The 21,793-nt window shown below is 40.9% G+C and overlaps 1 protein-coding gene across 2 annotated transcripts in view; it reads right to left on the bottom strand.

Annotated features, from left to right (window-relative positions):
• MAMDC2 (MAM domain containing 2) overlaps positions 1 to 21,793 on the bottom strand; it is a 163,400-nt gene that overhangs the window by 37,621 nt on the left and 103,986 nt on the right. For both annotated transcript variants that reach the window (XM_047767755.1, XM_047767754.1), the window contains exons 8-9: positions 16,018 to 16,161; positions 12,566 to 12,831 (exon numbers count right to left, since the gene is read on the bottom strand). In XM_047767755.1, the coding sequence (XP_047623711.1) occupies positions 12,566 to 12,831; positions 16,018 to 16,161 (410 nt within the window). The remainder of the gene's footprint in view (positions 1 to 12,565; positions 12,832 to 16,017; positions 16,162 to 21,793) is intronic.

Below are 21,793 nucleotides of genomic sequence, written 5' to 3'. Positions count from 1 at the left end.
TGGGACATAGAGACAGTTGTGGGTCTTATTTCCATTGATTCCCAGGACAAAGTAGGGAGCCTTGATTTGATGAAGAGCTGTAGCTCAAAGCTTATATAATGATAATCCCTTTTTAGCTATGTCACAGCTTATTTAACCAACCCCTACTGACAGATAATTGGGCAGTTTCCAATTTCTCAATATTACAAATATTTCTGTGATGAATATTAGTAGATAAATCCTTTTGCATAATCATGATTATTTCCTTATAAATCTTTAGAAGTAGAATTGTCATGTCAAAAGGTATGCACATTTGGGGCTTTCTTTTTGATACATGTAGTTGAATTGTCATATTATATCAATTTACCTTCACAATGGAGCTTATGAGAATCCTTATTCCTTGAATCCTCACCTCGCCAGGGTAATACATATACATATATATTATATATATATATAAAATACTTAAATATAGAATTAAATATATAAGTATTTTATAAATAAAATTTAGGTATACATATAACTCATATATTACATATACATTGGTCTAAAATGAAAGATTTTTAATGGATAAATTAAATAAAAATATCATACAGTATGAATGCAGCTATTCATATAAAATCATACTTCTGAGTATTATATTTTTTTTATTATTATTATTTTTTTTTGCTATTTCTTTGGGCCGCTCCCGCGGCATATGGAGATTCCCAGGCTAGGGGTCGAATCGGAGCTGTAGCCACCGGCCTATGCCAGAGCCACAGCAACGCGGGATCCGAGCAGCGTCTGCAACCTACACCACAGCTCACGGCAACGCCGGATCATTAACCCAATGAGCAAGTGCAGGGACCGAACCCGCAACCTCATGGTTCCTAGTCGGATTCGTTAACCACTAACCACTGCGCCACGACGGGAACTCCGAGTATTATATTTTAAAAGTATCTTTATCCATTTGATAGACAAATGTGCTTACTATTTTTAAATGTCTTTGATTATAAATTAAGCTGCGCATGTTCGTGTATTTATTTTCCAGTAGTATTTCTTTTTTCTGACTTGCCTGTATATATTCTTTGCCTGCTTTTCTATTTTTTAGTTCATTTTTGGCTCACTGACTTATTAGAGTAAATTTATACATTAAATGTATTAGGAGTTCATCATATATGTTGCAAACTCTTTTTCCTGGCTTGACATTTACCTGTTAGATATGTTTATTAGGCAATCCTTATTCAGAGAATAAAAACTAAGGGAGAACTAAATGTCTTGGTTGGAAAATGAGAGGAAATAGGCAGGCCACAAATAGTAATGCATCCTTGAGCAATGCATGCATACACATGTAAGCTGATGTTGAACAGAAAATAGGAGCTCATTGCCCATCACTGGTGTGATGGGATATGCTCTGGAGAAGTGGCTTTGCTACCTGACCTGGAGAGAGGCTGCTACTAGAGGCAGGTGCAGCCAAAACAGGGCACAGAATATCCAGAGAAAGACGTACAAGAGAGGGAGGAAAAGACAGGGATATCAATGCAAAAGGAAATAAGGTCTTCTTCTACAGGGGAAAGTAGAGAGACTTGACTAATGTGTGAATTGTCAATTTCCAGGTAAGTGAATTGAGCTCATAGCTAGAGCAATTAGCAAATATTTACCTGGTCCATGAGCTCAGAAAACTCAAGAATACCCAAAAGAATCCTCACTGGGTATCATCAGTAGGAGCATCAAATTAATGTTGCCTTGGAGTTCCCGTTGTGGCTCAGTAATAATGAACCTGATTATTATCCATGAGAATGCAGGTTTGATCCCTGGCCTCAGGGTTAAGGACCTGGTGTTCTGGTGAGCTATGGTGTAGATGGCAGACACAGCTTGGATCTGGCGATGCTATGGCTGTGGAGTAGGCCAGCAGCTGCAATTCTGATTTAACCCTAAGCCTGGAAACTTCCATATGCCGCAGGTATGACCCTAAACACACACACACACACACAATCGAATGTTACCTCATCCAAAAAACTCAGGAAAAAAATTCCCTAAAAATGCAGCCATTGTAAGACTGAAATGCTCACAAGATCAGGAACTTAGAAGTGTGGAGAGAAGCAGCATTTTCAGGTTTATAAACAATTTTGGGGATAAGTATTTGCTTAATTAAGTTTATTAATAAGACTACGGGGAAAGAAGGCCCCAGATATTTCCATGGTGTGGGGAGGACAAATGTGTACTCCAGCATTATCCCATGAAATTTACTCCTTGGGAAAGTCCTGAAAGAATGCACTGACACAAACACCACACTCGGGTTAGCTGTGTATTAGCAACCACCAGTTGTGCTAATCAGTCTTTCCAGACATTTCCCCATAAGTTGACATGAAACACCCTCAACCAATATCTGAAAGGAAATGAAAGAGAAGGAAAATCAGAGTATCTCAACCCTGCCTTACTCATATTTCAAGTAATTTACAATTCCTGGACTGACAGCCGACACTGAGTTTAGCTTGAAAAAAACTCAACAGTAGGCTTCTTTTCCCTACCCAGCTCCTCTATTCAATTTCACATGTAAACTTATTCCACTTGACGGTATCATTTTCCTGGCCCTGGGTATGGAACCACCCCAATCTGTTGCATAATGTGTTGATTATCGTATCAGAAATTAATGATCTTGCTATTTCTATTCCACATTCAGCTGCCCTGCTTTAATGATGCTGGAACATTAATATCCTGGAGAAGCCATGTCCCAGTGTTCCCAGACATCATGAAATGTGATAGGAAATTTATCTTTTCTCACGTATCTTGTCTGCACATTGGTTTTCTGGTTCCTTAGTCCCCTTATTGCAGGGTGTCTTGTTATTAAATAGACACCTACTTATAAATCTCTCCAGAAACTTAATAGACCTTCTCTTCTGAGTGAAATGCTAAATGTTGTCCTTAAAAATTTTAGAACCCTAGATATTTTACATCTAGTCACATTTTCATTAATAAAGGGCAAAGTGAAAAGGAAGATTTTAAAGCAAAATTGCAAGTCACAGACTTAAATTTCATTGATTTTTTTCCCCCCTGAAACGAGAAGATCATTGTGAGAGGAAATAAATAAATAGAGAGAGCTGACCGCAAGGACTGTGCTGCACAATATTAAAAAATAGTTCCTGACATGAAGATGTCTAAAGTTATAATAAGAGATAGAAGAGACTTAGCAGACATCTTAAAACACTTTTTTTTTTTTTTGTCTTTTGTCTTTTTAAGGCCACACCCACGGCACATGGAGGTTCCCAGGCTAGTGCTCGAATTGGAGCTACAGCTGCTGGCCTACACCACAGCCACAGCAAGGCCAGATCCAAGCTGCGAACTACACCATCGCTCACCTCAATGCCAGATCCTTAACCCACTGAGAGAGGCCAGGGATTGGACCCACAACATCATAGTTCCTAGTCGGATGCATTTTTGCTGTGCCATGACAAGAATTCCTTAAAACAGGTTTTTATTTCATAAAGAAGCAACATGACACTCTGATTCATGTCAGTTCATGCCAGAGTCAAGACCTGAAGACAAGTCTTCCAATTCCTGACCTAGGATCTTTTCTTATACAATCTCATCCTGATAAAACACAAGTTGATGATTTCAAGAGGAAGGAGCTCTGGAGATGGACCCTGAGAGAAGGGTAGGGTTTTCTTAGATAGGATGATTCCTGCAGCAAGATCAGTGGGAAATATTTGCTGTTGATAAACCTTTTGAAGGAGCACTGGGGAAGGAAGGCAAGGATGTGAAGAGTGAGAAATTGCACTGGATCCTAGGCAGTGATTGAAGACACATTTTACAAAAGTTTGAAGGAATGAGATGGACTAGCAACTTAAATAGGTAAAGAGATGAAAGGAAGGTTTGCTATTCATTTATATGAGAAACATACACTGGCAGTGTGCAAAGACTAATGGAAACAGAAGGTTTATGAAAGAGGGACAATTTATGAAATTAGGTTAGAAAGGAGGCATGATGATGAAATCAGATGTATAGATGACTGGTTGGTTTTGATTGAGAACAAGCATAATACTTCCCTTGTCAAATTCATCAAGTGACAAAAGAGAGGCAGGTGAGGATTCAGAAAGGAACAGAACTGAAGGGACTTGTGTTAAATGCCTTTATTCTTTCAGATGAACTCATGAGGTCATATCCTAAGAATGAGGCAGAGAGAATCAAGTTGGAAATTTGTGAGTAAAAATGGGTCTGAACATCCAGGGTGGGGTGGGGAATGAGATGTCGATGAGAGATTAGCTTAATAAAAGGCTTTCCCAGCAACATGGAAGGAACAGTGGAGACTAATCTCATTTTTTCCAGCTGTGCTGAAAAGCTCAGGAAAAAGATGAAAATAGCTGCTGAGGTTCCCAAGGGTTAAGAGGACCAGGGTAGGAGAAGCCAGAAGAATCTGCGGATGAGAAGAGTATGGTGTGGAAATCAATGCATCATCGACAACAGCACAGAATGGATGCTGGAGAAACTATGCTGAGGGACAGGGAAGGGATGAGGAAAATCAAGAGGGCTGGTAAAGCTTTGTGCAATCTTTGGGAGTAAGGAAAGTGTGCGAGGTAAATTGTTCCAAAGAACAGAGTTAGAGCTTTTGGTTTTAATAAATACCATTATTAAAAAAAAAAAAAAACCCAAACCAGACTCAGCATATATGTGTCTATGTGTCTCCTTATACCCACTCCAGCAGCATATTCCTGCTTTTAAGGGTTCACATTCAAATTCCTTACAGCACAAATTGCATAGATGCTGGGATATGCGAGATTATAGTTCATATGCTCCAAAGGCAAAAACAGTTCATCATCCTTCTTTCTTTGATGGACTTACATTGTTCTTCTTGCCGTCAGCACATATTCATTGATAGTTTGGTTCTCTTCTCAATTATTTATTGAGTACTCACTCTGTTTCAGAAATTGTGGGAGTTCCCGTCGTGGCGCAGTGGTTAGCGAATCCAACTAGGAACCATGAAGTTGCGGGTTCGATCCCTGCCCTTGCTCAGTGGGTTAACGATCCGGCGTTGCCGTGAGCTGTGGTGTAGGTTGCAGACGAGGCTTGGATCCAGCGTTGCTGTGGCTCTGGCGTAGGCTGGCAGCTACAACTCCGATTCGACCCCTAGCCTGGGAACCTCCATATGCCGCGGGAGTAGCCCAAGAAATGGCAGAAAGACAAAAAAAAAAAAAAAGAAATTGTGTACTCATTAAGAAAAAAAATTACATAAGACATGGGTCTCTATCCTCCAGAAGCTGACAGTTTGATGTAAGCTTATGCAGGTAGGCAGGTAAGGAGACAATTTCACTATAATGAATAATGCTCTGATAGTAATATGATGCCATGGAAGCTACATAATGGGACTTCCTTTTGTGGCTCAGTGGTAACCAACCTGACTGGTATCCATGAGGACACAGGTTCAATCCCAGGCCTTGCTCAGTGCGATAAGGATGGGGTGTTGCAATAAGCTGTGGTGTAGGTCGAAGACAAGGCTTAGATCTGGCATCGCTGTGGTTGTGGTGTAGGCCGGCAGCTGCAGCTCCAATTTGACCCCCAGCCTGGGAACTTCCGTATGCCACAGGTGTGGCCCTAAGAAGACAATCAATCAATCAATCGATTAATCAATAAAAGCTACATAAGACAAGGATTCTATATCAAGTCCTCTGAGGAAACTGCCACCATCCACAAGCTTAAACAGGATTTGTTAATGTGCAACTTAGCAGAGTCTCTAACATGTTATTGTGCTGTATGAATCTTCATGTGTGTATGTGGAAAAGTGGAGATCTAGCATGCAAAAATTTCCCAACTCTTTTGACCACAGAACCCTTTTTCAACGGAACAACTCAAGGGATTTGTACTCCATGGAACATACTCTGAGAAGTACTGACATAAGTTTCTTGCCTGGTTGAAAAAAAAATGTATTTTATTTTTTCAGACTGGCCATATGGGGATTTTCTCCATATCCATAAAGACTTTTGAAGTTTCTTTTTAAATCTTACAACAGAATAAAGATGTAGACTTAGAAGGCTTTACCATGTGGATTTTAATGACTGCTGAGCTGATCATTAAGCCAGACCCAGATGAAAGAAAATGCCTGGTCATATGCTCATTTATGGGCCATTTAACATTTTTCCAAAAGAAATATTTAATGAAGACAATATTGAGTTCCTCCCAGTGCTTCTAATGAACAGACCACTGAATGATCTCTGTTAAAGGGAAAACTAGCTTCAGGTTGGAAGACATTGCAAGACCTAATACACAGTGCTCCAGTGACCAAGCATGATGTCAGTCCAAGGATTTGAACACATAGAAGCTAATGTTTATGCTTCATCATTATGGAATCTTCTGACAATGACTCTCTAGTCTCTCCTGACATTTGGCTTTTTTAGGAAAAGCATTGTGGAGTGAATTGTTCTGTCTCTTCCTTGCCATCTCTAGGGTATGAAAGTCTCAAGGTAACTTCTGATTGCTTCCTATTTAGCAGTGTGCTGGGGAAAAAAGAGATCAAGAAAACCATTTCATGGTTCATGCCCTTTCAAACTGTTTCTAAAACATTAACGAGTATATTGTAGACAGTTCATGATTGTGTAAGCGTAGCCATTTCACTAAGAAAGTCTAGCACTGTTTAAATAAAGGTTTAACTCAAACCTGATTTTTATTTATTTATTTATTGTCTTTTTTTGCTATTTCTTTGGGCCACTCCTGTGGCATATGGAGGTTCCCAGGCTAGGGGTCCAGTCAGAGCTGCAGCCACCGGCCTATGCCAGAGCCACAGCAACGCGGGATCCGAGCCTCGTCTGCAACCTACACCACAGTTCATGGCAACACCGGATCATTAACCCACTGAGCAAGGGCAGGGACCGAACCCTCAACCTCATAGTTCCTAATCGGATTCGTTAACCACTGCGCCACGACAGGAACTCTTCAGACCTGATTTTTAAAGAATACTTTACAGCAAAAGTTAAAGTAAAAAATTATCCACATACTAAAGAGATTTTGCCTATGAAATCTTATGAGGATCTGGACCTAGGGGGGAAAAAATCTTTATTCTCTTTCTCTCTCTCTCTCTGCCTCTCTCGCTCTCTCACCCTCTCTCTCCTGCTATAGTTAATAAATGCTAACTGTGTACCAGGTACTATGCTAAGGGCTTTACACAATGCCTCATAATCCTGTGCAGTAGGTACTACTCATATACCCATTTGTCATAAGAAGAAAAGTAAGGCTCAGCAAGATTCACATAACCGGCTCTAATTATAAAGGCCTGAATGGCAGAGAACCCAGAGTCTCTTAAGCATTATGCTATATTTCCCTCTATCCTACAGATCTCCTTTGCTTGTGTTGAACCACCTCGAAATTTTGACCCCTCCTAGAAGCCAAAGTTATTTATAAAACAGAAAAAGTGAGAGTGAAAAATAAAGTGCTAGAAATTATCTTGAGTTAGGGCTGTCCCCCACCCCCCCCGCTTCTTACCAGCTCCTACACTTTAGACATTAGCCAGGAGAGAGCTGTGGGGCATAAAGGCATAATACAAAAAGTATGGATTCTGGATTGAAAAAGACTTGGATTTACCTCTCAGCTCTGCCTCTTAATAGCTGTGTACTATTGAACAATGTTCTTAATTTTCTGCACAAGCTTTGCTCATCTGTCAAATGGGGCTATAAAGCTTTCCTTCCTAAGGAGCTGTGGCATTAAATGAAGTAATGCATGCCAAGTGCTTAGCATAGTGCCTGGCAAGTGGAAAGTATTCGATGAAAGTTCCTGTTCAATGTCCTGGGGTACATATATCTTTTTGAGTTATGGTTTTGTCCAGATATATGCCCAGGAGTGGGATTGATGGATCATGCCTGCAACTCTAGTTTAAGTTTTTTGAGGAATCTAATTCTGTTTTCCACGGTGGCTTCAGGGAAGTTCCTTTTTAAGAGGAAGCACTTGAATGAGAACCATTGGACATTGACTAGCTATGGGAGGAGCATCCCAACCCAAGAGACTGCAAGTGCAATGACCTTGGTGAAGGAAATGCCTTGGGACTCAGGGGGCAGAGATAAGGCTGGTGCAACTCCGTGGACTGTGTGACTATGTGATCATAAACAAAGAAAAGGGAGATGAAGTCAGTGAAGGAGGAGAGGACCAGATCGTGTAGGGCCTTGTAAGCCAAAGGAAGGAATGATGCCTTATTCTAAAGACCATAGCACAGTTTCATGCAGGAGAGTGGCCTGATCCTATTTCAGTGTTAAGAAGACTGCTGCATGAGAGTGTGGAAAGAGCAAGGTGGAAGAAGAAAATGATACAAAGTAGGTGAGAAATGATGGTGATTTAGACTAGGGTGGTAGCTGGGGAGACAGAAGTGGGAATATTTGAGATTTTTTTTTTCTTTTTTGCTGCGTGTGCAGCATGTAGAACTTCCTGGACCAGGGATCAAACCCTCCCCACAGCAGGGATCTGAGCCACTGCAGTGACAATGCCGGATCCTTAACCACCTCAAGCCACCAGGGAACTCCCTTCAGATGGACTTTAGAGGTATAACTGTTAAGGATTTTGTCTAGAATTTGAGGGACGGTGTCAAGGTAACAGCAAGAATAGGACTATTCTAACTTTTTGAAACTTGTAAATTTATAATATACAGCATGGTGACTACAGTTAACAATACTGTACTGTATATTTGAATATTGCTAAGGGAATAAATCTTAAAAAGTTCTCATCACAAGAAAAAAAAATTGTAACCATGTGAGATGATGTTAACCAGACTTATTGCGGTAATCACCTCACAATATATATTACCAAATCATTATGCTGTACATCTCAAACCAATATGATGTAATACGCCAATTATACCTCAATTGAAAAAAGAACACCTACGACTGCAAAGCCAGTAAGTGGTAGAATAAAGATTTGAAACCAGAGAGATGCCTGGGTCATTGCCCCTAATCACTGTGTTACGTTGTCTCTGAAATAATGGAAGAGAGGCCTAGGAGGTCCAGGGAACACTAACTTATTCTGGGGAAAAGGAGTCTCTGTGGAAGTGAGGTTCAAGCTGTGACTGAATTAACAAGTATCCAGGCAGAGGAAACAGGTTGTGCAAGGGCCCAGGGTGGGAGAGAGCAGTGCATTCTGAGAACTGACTGCAGTAGGATCAGAATGGAGGGAGTTAGGAGTGAAGCTGGGGAGGGGCTGATGCCAGAGCAGGAGAGCCTTTTCATTAAGAGTGACAGGAAACCAGAAGGTCACTGCCGGGGAGGCTGTCCCATTGTTGTTCTGCTACTGGGCAGGGCACAGATCGGAGGAGGCAAGAGTGGACTGCAGGTGAAGTTGGCTCAATTTCAATTTTCAGAATCAACTTCTACAGCAATAGTTCTCATCCAAGGATTATCTCTGGGGCCTTTTGCAAATGTCTGGAAATAATCTGGATTGCTGCTGTCTTTGCAGATGTCAAAACCCTACTCATGTGAAGCATGGATCCCCACCAAGGCAGAAATGTCCTCTTCCAAATGGCAAGGGGTCATACTGGGAAATCCTGCTATTGGCAAAGCATGGAAGATTTCCCTGTGGGAATGTCAGTGTTACAAGCCATGACCATGTAAGAACTTTTGTATAGCTGAGAGAATTAAGATGTGGAAGGAGCAAATGAGGTGAGGGAAAATACTAGGGTGAAATATATTCATCGTACATAGAGGGGTGTCAAGGGACATTACCTAAAGTTTATGGGACCCAAAGTAGATAGTTAAGTGAATTAAAGTTATAAAAGAAACAAAGAGAAAAGTGAAACATAAAAATATAACTAAAAATTGTGAGGAGGAAAGAGAAAAGGAAACGGTGTAAGGTATAAGCTTAAATTTCATATTTTTAATAGCAGGGCACCAGCAAGTACTGCTAAATTAATAAATCAAGAAAGGCAAAAATAGAATATTTAGAATTATAGAGGAAATCATCAGAAAATGTGGGAAAAACCTTTAGAAAAAGTAGAATTGGAGTTTGAGGGCAGTGGTGGTAAAAGAAACTCTGGCTCCTATTTTATCTTTTCTCTGAAACATTGTTTTGTACATGTGTCTACCTGTATATGTTTCATAAGTCAGAGAAGTTGAATTTCCTGCCTTAGTAAATGCTGCCTAATGGATACTGAACGGTTCTCTAAGTCTTTGAGGAGCTGGTTCTGCTTAGCAAGGACCCACCAATCTATAGGTCACCTTCAGATACATGTCCAGAGTTTTCTGGCATTGAACTGTACTATCTCCTCACTTGCACTGGGGCTGAATCCATGTCTAGGCTCTCCCAAGGCTACGAGAACTTCCTTGCCTCCACTGGGTCTAGATACAACTTTTCCCAAAGTGGCTGGGGAAGATCTGCATGGCTGCTGGGAGAACTGGAAGTCAGCCAGAGAAAAAAAGGCAAGTTCTCTGGGGTATCCTTGTTTGCTGGGGGGCTTGCTTTATTCCATGGGAGTCAGGTAAGAGCAGGGACTTACCCTACGGAGTGGGAAAATGACTCGACAACTCAGGTTCTGTAAGTAGAGGATATGAGGGAGAAGGGGTGGGGAGGGCTGGGTGGGGCATGAGCAGGAGTTAGGATCCAGCCTGGCCTGAACCTTAATCTTCCAAACACCAGCTCAGCTGGGCCTTTATTTGTCATTGTTTTTTATATGTCCAGTTGGTAGACATACTTCTCTATCTTTCTACAGAGCCCCTCTGTGAAACAGTGAGACTATACCATTGTTAGTGGTTTACGTATCTGTATCTCAACCTTCCATCATCTGTGATCTTCTTCTTAGAAGTAGGATCTGGGCCTCATTTATCTTTATATCCCTGCACTGAGCATATATCTAATAAATGCTGGTTGAATAAAGGAATAAACAAATGAATGGATGAGCAAACAAATAAACTCAAGTGAATGAAATGCTTATATTCTCCTTTTTTAAAACTAGCAAAACAGGATGTGAAGTACAATAAAAATTCCATTTTTTCTAAGTGGGTCTGATGCATGTTTGCTGTGCATGTGTGTGTGTGAGTGTGTGTGTCACCATAACCACTTGAGAGAATTAAATAATTGGTAACAGTAAAGCAATGCAAGCCTTTGGGAGCCCTACAAGATGCAGAGAAGCTTGGACATCTCCAGGGCTAAGAGACCAAAGAAAAAAATGCAATAATGCTACAATGTTGAATGACATTTTAGAAAAATAGGCTCATTCAGAAAATGTTTGAAACTGGGTAGATATTAAGCTTAAAAAGCCTAGGCTAGGAATAGGAATTTGGCACCAGAAACATCCACTTGTTTGGGGGATGAGCCAAATAGCTCAGTTTAGTTCGGTAACCAAATATGATGGAATTAAGAAGGGGACACCAATAACACCACCTATTTAGTCAGCATAAAAATAACACAAGCAGTGTCTACAAGACTGTGCTTATATTCTGCTGGAGGTATCATAAGTTGGATTGACTCTTAGAAATCAATAAGGAGGCTGCCATGTTGTTATAATCATAACTTCTCACTGAGTGATGGAAAAGAACTTTGCAAATACTTTCAAAGATCTTTGATTAATCATTGTAAAGATTTAATCATGTCCTGGTGAGTATTCCAATGGCTCAAGAAAAACCAAGCCACATTATGATGGGAATGGCGTACAAAATCTCTTTAACATGAAGTTACAACAAAACTATGGTTCTATTCCATGATTATAGCCAAGAGAAGTTTGGGCCATTAATGTTTGAGAGGAAGATTCTACTGTTCTGCTAGGTATGTATCTTCTCTTGGGGAGCCTGAACTTTGGGTAATTCCTGGTTAATGAATGTGATCAACTGAATCATCTATTCATTCAACAATATTTATGGAGCTCCAATTGTATGAGGCATTTGTTTGAAGAAGGAACATTTCTTATCCTTCTTTGGGTTATTTCTTGTACAGCGGGCATGAGAGATACTTCCTGACCAACCCCTAGGATGAAACAAAATGGGTTTTCCCATCATCGTTTTATCTGGGTTGTAATTGATGGAATTTATTGTACCTGTAAGGCTTCCTTAAGTTTATAAGTTATTAAATTCAAATTACAGTTTTCCTTTGCATTTCCCTTGCAATAAATAATTGTTTTCTCGTCACTATCGAATGAGCAGCTGATGATTCCCTTATGTAAATTCTCTCTGTCTGGGTTGGCTCTCATATTTTATTGAGCTTCCCCATCCTGTGTTTAGCTAGAGGCTTAGGCTGTTGACCTTAAAGCCTCAATGTAGAACCAGACTCACTGATTTCACCTTTTTAAAGCTCTAGCATGTGTGTGTGTGTGTGTGTGTGTGTCTGTGTGTGTGTGTGTGTGTGTGTGTGTGTCTACTGTGGGTTCAAACTAAAGTATAGCTGTTGAACTTGCATTAGTCACGTATTCCCTTTGGACTATTCTCAAAGAATCTAAGAAATAAACAACAAGCAAACCCCCAAGGTGGCCGTGATTCAGAAAGACAGAAAACTGCAAAGAACTGAAGTATGTAACTTGTGCATCACTGTGGAGAGGGTGTGGGGGTGGAGCTCTCAGCTTGAACAGAAGAAAAACAGCAAGTCACCAGTTGAAAATGACATAGAAATTCACTAAGCCAGTCCAGCAACTGAAAATTGATGAAAGGTTCTATTGTACCTTGGTAGACATGGGCTTCTTAAAGGTGATTTCAGCTTGCATCCAAACTCCCCTTGGAGACTCCAGCACAGACCAGATCTTTTCTTGAACCATGTGGTTCTCTTCAAAGATATAAACTGCTAGGGTGTCACTCATTTTTAAAAACCCATAGATGGCATAATAAAAACGTAAGCAATATTGCAGGTTTCCTGGCAGGGAGGGACCGTAGAGCCTTCCAATATAGCCAGGCTGAGATGTAAACTTGGTGTTGGCCAGCAAGTAATACCCTGTGAACAGGACAAAGCATTCAGTGCATCAGAAATGAGACATCCAAATAATCCAGCCCAGATTATCAAGTGGGAAAATTTGGTTAAAGTAATGGAATTTGGTAACACTATTTCCAAAGGCTTTAAAAGATAGAAAGCATTTTCTAATGTCTTTGGCTTAAGTGATAGAAAATACCTATGTGACCCTATTGCTAATAAGCCTTCTCCAATTCTAAGTGAATAGCATAAACCAGTATAGATTACCAACTGCATATGCCCAGATTCCAGCCATCAATTAGGATTTATGCTTTTCATGAAACAAAAAGGATGAAATCATCCTGGTGCTCCCTGCTTTGAGGTCAACCAGCTGCCTTAGATTATCTAGTATTGAGTCGTAGAGAACATAAGGCCCAGAGCAGATTTTCCTTCTTATCCCTGCAAGCACCAGGGGAGAGGGAGAGATTATTATAGGCCCGGCAGTCCCTGGGGGCAGTGTGCGTGTCTGCACAGAGCTTACTATTCTCTTGGTTATATGTTAAACCTACCTCTAAAAAGCAGGTTTCGAATGAGACAGGCCCTCCCAGGTACTGATGATCTGATTTTTTTTTTTTTCTAATTTCTTCCAAATAACATAAAGAAAACCTAAGATCCAGAACTTCCCCTTCCCACCTGCTCCACCAGTGCCATGGTAAACTCAAACCCGGGACAGAAAAGGAAATGATGATGCCTTACTGTTGTTACTCTGCCTTTTCTAATCCTCCTCCATCCATTTTCTTTCAATTTTTCTTGCCTCATTCTTTGATATAATAATTTAATTTTACCCAATTATTTAATCTGGCAAAAAGTTCTTTGGTTATTTCATATGAGTGGCGTTATGGGCTAAATTGCGTCCCCGCAAAAATTTGTATGTTAAAGCTCTAGCCCCCAATGTGACAGTATTTGGTCATGGGGCCTTTACAGAGGCAATTAAGAGTAAATGAGGTTACAAAGGAGGCTTGAATTCCTGCGCTATTGGGGTCCTCGTGCGTGCACACAGAGAAAGGCCACGTGAGGACAGGATGAAAAGGCCCCGTCTACAAGGCAGAGATCTCTCCAGAAATCAATTCTGGGGGCACCTTGATTTTGGACTTCCAGCCTCCAGAACCACTGAGAAAATCAATTTCTGTTAAGTCACCCAGTCTATGGTATTTTTTTATGGCTGCCTGAGCAAACTGACACAGGTAGCCATACCACAGCTAGAACAATGTTTTTGAAACCTAAATTGAATCCCTCTTTTCTCTACTTAAAATCTTTCAATGGCTCCTCATTTCCTTGGTAGTAAAATCCCAAATACTTACTCTTGCCTGCCAGGCCCCAAATCCACTGCCCCTTCTCTTTCCTTTTTTTTTTTTTGTCTTTTTAGAGCTGCACTCACAGCATATGGAGGTTCCCAGGCTAGGAATCCAACCAGAACTGTAGCCACCAGCCTACACCACAGCCACAGCAACTCCAGAGCCAAGCTTTGTCTGCCACCTACACACAGCTCACGGCAATGTCAGATCCTTAACCCACTGAGCAAGGCCAGGAATCGAACCTGAGTCCTCATGGATCATAGATTCATTTCTGCTAAACCATGATGGGAACTCCTCCAATGCCCTTTCTAACTTCATTTTCCTCCACTCTCCTCCCCACAGTGGTGCAGCCACACTACTTCCAATTCCTGGGAGTGCCTGGCTCTTTCCAAACTCAAGGCCCACATAGGTGCTGTTCCTGTCTGGGCGGCTCCCACTCTCCTGGCTAAAACCCACTTCCCTGAATCCCCACGCAAAATGAGGTTCTTTCCTCTATTCTCTCTTAGAGCTCACACTTCATTTCTTTCAGAGCACACACCACAACTTGTAATCATGAGTCTATTTGTATATATATATATATATATATATATATATATATATATATATATATATTTGTCTAGTGTTTCTCTTGCCCATTGAAATGATGGTTGGCCGGCGAGGGTGGGATTCAAACCTGATTTGTTCATTATTGTATCTCCCAGGGGTTGGTCTGGCCATGGGCAGAGTAGGTTTTTGTTCTGTAATTCTACAAGTCAGGCAACCTCTAAGCAAAATATACAAAATTACAAGTATAAAATTGTGAGGGCCCCTTTCAAGGCCATTCCCATGCAAGGGAGGGCCCAGAAGCAAGCTTCATCAGCTTTCTGGTAAGTTACCCCAGTGACCAATATGTAAGTAACTGTTGAATAAATGAACTAAACACTAACCCCTTGAGAACAAACTCTTCCCACCAGTTTCTACTGGAGTGGGCTTCACAAGGGATGCCTTTACTGAGATCTTCATCCTTATACAAGGGGAGCTCAAACTGGTTTCTAAGAGCTCCTTGTATGTTTACCCATCAAGTGCCCATCCAACACTTCCCAAGAGCTGCGATGCTTTTATGCCCCATGTATATTATTTTTTTGCAGCAAAACACACATAACATAAAATTTACTGTTTCAACCAATTTAAAGCATACCATTCTGGAGTTCCCATCGTGGCTCAGCAGAAACGAATCTGACTAGCATCCGTGAGGACTCAGGTTTGATCCCTGGCCTCCCTCAGAGGATTAAAGATCCAGCATTGCTGTGAGCTGTGGTGTAGGTTGCAGATATGGCTCAGATCTGGCATTGCTGCAGCTGTGACGGAGGCCAGCAACTATAGCTCCAATTCGAGCCCTAGCCCGGGAACCTCTATGTGCGGCAGGTGCGGCCCTGAAAAGACAAAACAAAAACAGATACGAAACAAAAACCATACCATTCAGTAGCATTTAGTACTTTCACAATGCTGTGCAACCACCACTATCTACTTCCAGAATATTTCTGTCACCTCAGAAGGAAACTCTATCCCCATCACACAGTCACTCCCCATTCCCTCCTCCCCAGCCCCTGACAACCATTAATCTGCTTTCTGTCTCTATGGATGTGCCTATTCTGGATGCTTCATATAATTGGAATCTAATATATTTTTAAAGGTACATTTCCATCTAAAATGAAGAGCAAAATAATTTCCAAAAGTTTGCCTTTTTAATTAACTAGGAAACACTTCTGCTAGCACAGCAATTTGAAAAAAGAGTCAAACACATGATTACAATTGTCTTTGCAAATGGAGCATGAATACTACCCACCCAGGACCCTACCACCACCATAACATCCCCTCACAACAGCTTCCGATTTACCAAAGCCTGAAGTGTGGTCTCCTGTCCGGTACATGTTTGGTTTTACTTTCACTCGGGTCCAGCCTGGACCTTCTTTGTCTTGGTAAAAGTTGCAGAGATCTTCCTCAAAATTGCAGCTTGCTTCTACAGCACTGAAAAGAATCTCTGAAGAAAGAAGAACTAGAGTTAAAGTGAGCCAAACCCAAGGATCTCAAAGGACTACATGAACTGACTGACAAATATGTACACATTTGTACTAGGGGAGCTTGAAGAAGAAACACACGACAAAAATATTTTTACCCTAGTGGCATCCTGACAAGTTAGCATCAAACCCATGTTTCAGCATGACAGGAAAATTGTTCTTTTCCTCCCTAAAGCGATGAAAAGAAGGAGTTCTGTTCACATTCTCTAAAAAAATAAAAGGACCAGACTTCATAAGAAATTTCCTTTCCTGATGCCAAGACTGACAGCACTTATTCGTATACTTCGCCACAATTCAAAATTCATTCATACAAAATTAAAAAGTAAGGATTTTAGAGAATTCCTAATTTCTCTCTGAGACAGATATTTTGGAAATAATATTTTCCATAAATAGTTTTCCTTTGTTGATCAATCTCTGTGTCAGAAGAACAGCCACTATCTATTTATAATTGACATTGGTCGTAGAAGCTGAGCTGTTGGAAGAAAATCATTGCTCAGTATAAACCACACTGCTCAAACAGTCACACCAATTCTGTCACCCGTTCTGCTATTATTTAGGCTGTTGCTGAGTTCTAATGTCATATATTCTGGTCTTTAAACATCATCTCTTCTCAGATTGCCTGGAGGAAAGAGAACATAAAAGATTTCTATTCTTTCAAGAATACCTCGGTTCTAGCAACAAGTGACGGTAAACCTCACTATTCAGATTGTTCTCTGAGTCCAGAAGGAATGTGACTGCAGTGGTTTGGGACACACTCAGTGTAGCCAAGTGTGACCTTGTTCTGCATGCTGACATACACCAGTCTAATCTTCTAGGGCCAGAGAGACAGGGCACTGTTTTGTTTTGTCTTTCATAAAATAATAACAATTTGTGTGTGTGTGTGTGTGTGTGTGTGTATTTTTAGGGCACCCACAGCACATGGGAGTTCCCAGGCTAGGGGTCAAATTGGAGCTTCATCTGCCGGCCTATGCCACAGCCACAGCAACACTAGAACCAAGCCGCATCTGTGACCTATGCCATAGCTCATGGCAATGCTGGATCCTTAACCCACTGAGCAGGGCCTGGGAACAAATCCACATCCTCATGGATACTAGTGGGGTTGGTTACCACTGAGCCACAATGGGAACTTCACAATTATTATTTTTATTGAAGTATAGCTGATTTACAATACTGTGTTAGTTTTAGGTATACAGCAAAGGGATTATATATAAAACTTTTCCAGATTCCTTCCTATTATAGGTTTTTACAAGATATTAAATACAGTTCCCTTGTTAAACAGTAGGACCGTGCTGGTTATCTATTTTATATATAGTAGTGTGTATCTGTTAACCTCAGATTCCTAATTCATCCCTTCCCTTTCCCCTTTGGTAACCATAAGTTTATTTTCTATGTCTGTGAGTCTCTTTCTGTTCTGTAAATAAGTTCATGGTATTTTTTTTTTTAGATTCCATATACAAGTGGTATCATATGATACTTGTCTGTTTCTGCTTAACTGCACTTATAATGATACTCTCTAGGTCCATCCATGTTGCTGTAAATGGCATTGGTTCATTCTTTTTATGGCTGAGAAATATTCCATTGTATATATGGAGATATATACACCACATCTTCTTTACCCATTCATCCGTTGATGGACACTTAGTTTGCTTCAACAGATTGCTTAGCTGATGCCTTGGCTATTGTGAATAATGCTGCTATGAATATTGGGTTGCATGAATCTTTTAAAACTTGAATTAGAGTTTTTTTTTTATCTTTTCTGGATATATGTATATGATTCTAGAGTGAGATCGCTGGATCATATCATAACTCTATTTTAGTTTTTTAAGGAATCTCCCATACTGTTCTCCATAGTGGCTGCACACATTCCCACCAACAGTGCAGGAAGGTTCCTTTTTCTCCACACCCTCTCCAGCACTTATTATCTGCAGACTTTTTGATGATGGCCAGTGATTCTGATCAGTGTGGGGTGATAGAGAGGGCACTGTTTTGAACAAGGGGAAAAATTTTCTCTAGAGAAACACTTGAGTTCTAGGTGCAGCATTCTGATAAAACAGAGAGCTATTTAGGGGCAAAGACTCACTATTCTCTCAATTTGTCCATTTTCAAAGCAAGAGAACATTCCTTTGGGTGGAGGAGCTGACACAGACAAAGAGGATGAAAGACACATGACAATCAAATGGTACAAGGGATTCAAAATTCAATCTTGGTCCAGGAAAACAAATAGCTATAAAAGACGTTATTGGGGCAATTGGTGAAATGAATATGTGGACTACAGGTTAGTTGATAATATTGCATCAGTGTTAAATTTCCTGAATTTTATAATTATCCTATAGCATGTTAGAGAATGTCTTTGATGTTAGAAAATATGCACTGAAGTATTTAGTGGTAGAGGGACATATGTCTGCAACCTACTCTTAAACAGCTGATAAAGCAAACACGGCAAAAATGCTAAACATTTGTAGATCTGGATAAAGAGTTATACAGGAGTTCTTTACCATATTCTTGCAAATTTTGTCTGAGTTTAAAATGATACAAAAGTAAAGAATTTTTTTAAGTGCTAAATTAAAAAGAAAACTCAGTGAATAAAACCACATTACAAAAAAAGAATAGGAAAAAAAAATGTTCCTATATAACAGGAATCTAATTATATCTGAGACAACACACCCTAGCAAGTGTACAAGGAGAGGTCCCTGATGAGCCAGATGGGAGGAAAGAAAGAATTCTCCGTGCTATGAGGCTGGTGGGTTACTCACCAGCTAACTTGGTTAGATTCAGGGTGAATCTTTAAGCCATGAAGATAAAGTCATTATTTATTTGAAAATGAGTACAATGCCATACAAATCAGGACCCTTTGACATCCGCCTGAACCCCATGGAGATTTGAGTCCATGGGAAATCCCATGACAGTCTTTAGTCTCAGTCACCCCTCTCCCACCTGGTAATGAAAAAGCAGATGGAAATTTAGCTCTACAGATGGCCATATAGCTTGGTAAATGGCGTGGCACTCCCCAAAGCCACCTATAACGAGAATGGAAAGTCAGTGAAATTACTTCTCAGGAAGACATCCCAAGGACTGTATACCTGGGCTTCCACAAGAGAAACACAGCCTATTTACTAGGTGTGTGGGAGGGGGTGAGAGGTATTTTTAAAACTTGAAAGTAAGCAAGGCTCAGTTGTCTCCATAGTGACAAACTAAGTCACACAGAGAAGATTTTTCTGAGATGCAATTGATATTCTTTTGCTAAATACGTAGTCCTACTAATGGATTTGTCCGGGGTCCTGAGAAGGTCTGATAAAATGTTTAGCACTGGGAACTCTGTCTAGTCACTTATGATGGAACATGTAATGTGAGAAAAAAGAATGTATACATATAACTGTAACTGGGTCACCATGCTGTACAGTAGAAAAAAAAAATATATATATATAAATGATGAAAAAAAAAGAAAACCTCAAAAGCATAATTCAAAGCCTAAATCTTTTTCACCCAGAATGCTTCTTCTAGCATGAAACAGTATATACCTCCTGATGATAGGACCAGGGGGCCTATGTGTGAGCCAAAATGAGCTCCCCAAAGATCTGGGGTGAATGGAAAGCCTTTGTTTCAGGCTTGTTTCAGAAGCATGAGCCACATGAAATCACAGTTGAACTTGGGGAGTATTAATGACACCGCTGAAGTGTAGGGAAGAATCAGAGGCAACTGGAAGCCCCTGAGCATCAACTGATCCTCCCCTTCTTTAAAAAAAGAAATAAAGTGGAGTTGCCAATGTGGCTTAGTGGTTAACAAATCCAACTAGGAACCCTGAAGTTGAGAGTTCGATCCCTGGCCTCGCTCAGTGGGTTAAGGATCGGTGTTGCCATGAGCTGTGGTGTACGTCGCAGACGCGGCTCGGATCCCGAGTTGCTGTGGCTCTGGTGTAGGCCAGTGGCTACAGCTCCATTTATACCCCTAGCCTGGGAACCTCCATGTGCTGTGGGAGCGGCCCTAGAAAAGGCAAAAAGATAAAAACAAAACAAAACAAAACGACCGTTCTCAATTACTAGAGAATATTAAAAAAGAAAGAAAGTGCCCTGAGCATCATAATGTAAGATTTAGCTAATTACTTGACTTCTGACATTTGCACTTTTTAGAATTGAGAGGCCCTGAAGATAATCTAATCCAGTGGAGGGTGTTATGGGTTGAGAAGAATGGTTGGGAGCATTTCTCATCTTTTCCTCTGTGTGTGAACTCAGTATTAGTCCTAGAGATGGGCTTATTAGCCCTTGTAGAGCTAGAGAGACTCTGAGTGTGGTGCTCTTTAGGCTGCTAAACTTGCACAGTAGTTTTATTTTAGCACAAGTCAGCCCCAAAGCAGGCTGGGACAGCTTAGAGCTGGCGAGGGAAGAAAGTGAGTGGGACCTCGGACCAGACTGAGGAATCACAATGGAGCAGGGCTGGGCCACTGATCAGGCTATGGAGAAGCTTCAGGGCCTTTGAGGTAAGGAAGGCTGTGGTAGGTACCCTCAGCTGTAAGCTAGGCAACAATTAGAGCCAGGTTTCCAATTAAACAAGAGTCTAAGAGGTGTATTGTTGCTGAACGGTTGCTATTAGGATTTAGGCCCAGGTAGACATCCTTTGAGAGGTATTATCCATGAGTGTCACAATCTTCCCAGACCTGGGCCTGGGTGTAGGGTGAACCCAAGCTCAGAGAGGAAGTTAGGTCTGCATGTGGCAGAGAGTAAGCTCTCAGTTTTGGGGCTAGGTATTAAGGCAAGATTCCTAGAAGTGGATGGAATCACCTGTTAGGTAAGAATTTACTGCCCACACAGAGAGCTTACCCTTATGATCTAGATTCTAGGCCAAATGAGGTGGTGGAAGGGGAGTTTGTGGGTGGGAAAAGACTTAGAAAAAGAAGTACTGTGACTCAAGTTGAGGGGTGGGGTTCCGTCTCACTGTCCTCTGGAAGCATCCTGGGGGAATGGTTAGGGGGTGTCATGCCTTTGGTACTTAATACCTGTGACTCTGATATGGGTCTCAGGTCTGGGAAACTGGATTAACTCTAAAGCAACCAGATGGTGGGAACAAGATGCTTCGCATGTTGAAATAGTTCCTATCTCAGCTTACTAGGGAGATGAGGGAAGAAAATGCCAGATCCAGCTGGGAAAGGCAAAGACAAGAAGTCTAGAGCTAACCAAGAAAAGAAAAAAATGTTAGCACCTGTTATGAAACAGAAGGGCATAAACTATTTGTGAAATGCAAGACGAGGTATGAAAAGTAGAGGGCTCAGCTTCTGAGACTCAGAATCTGGGCCACAGCTGCTAAATGAAGGGCATAAAGCAGGTTCCAGCTTACACATTAATCAAGGCAGTGACCTTCACTGGTCCTTTTTAGTTTCAATCTGACCCTCTGTTCTCTAGGGGAATGGATGGGAGTATTTTGAAAGTTAAGTACATAATATTAGGTCTTATGACCAAGCATTTTCTGTGTGCCATACTCTGCTAGGCTGTCAGAGATATTAACTCATCAATCTTCCCGACAACTCTACGAAATAGATTCTTCCATTCTTGTCCCATAAATGTGGAAGCAGAGTCTCAGAGAGGTTAATTAACATACTCAAGG

This window comes from Phacochoerus africanus, chromosome 2 (assembly GCF_016906955.1).
Source record: "Phacochoerus africanus isolate WHEZ1 chromosome 2, ROS_Pafr_v1, whole genome shotgun sequence".
NCBI classification, from domain to species: Eukaryota; Metazoa; Chordata; class Mammalia; order Artiodactyla; family Suidae; genus Phacochoerus; species Phacochoerus africanus.
The sequence above is the reverse complement of the archived record's forward strand: the minus strand, read 5'-3'. Positions and strand labels throughout refer to the sequence as shown.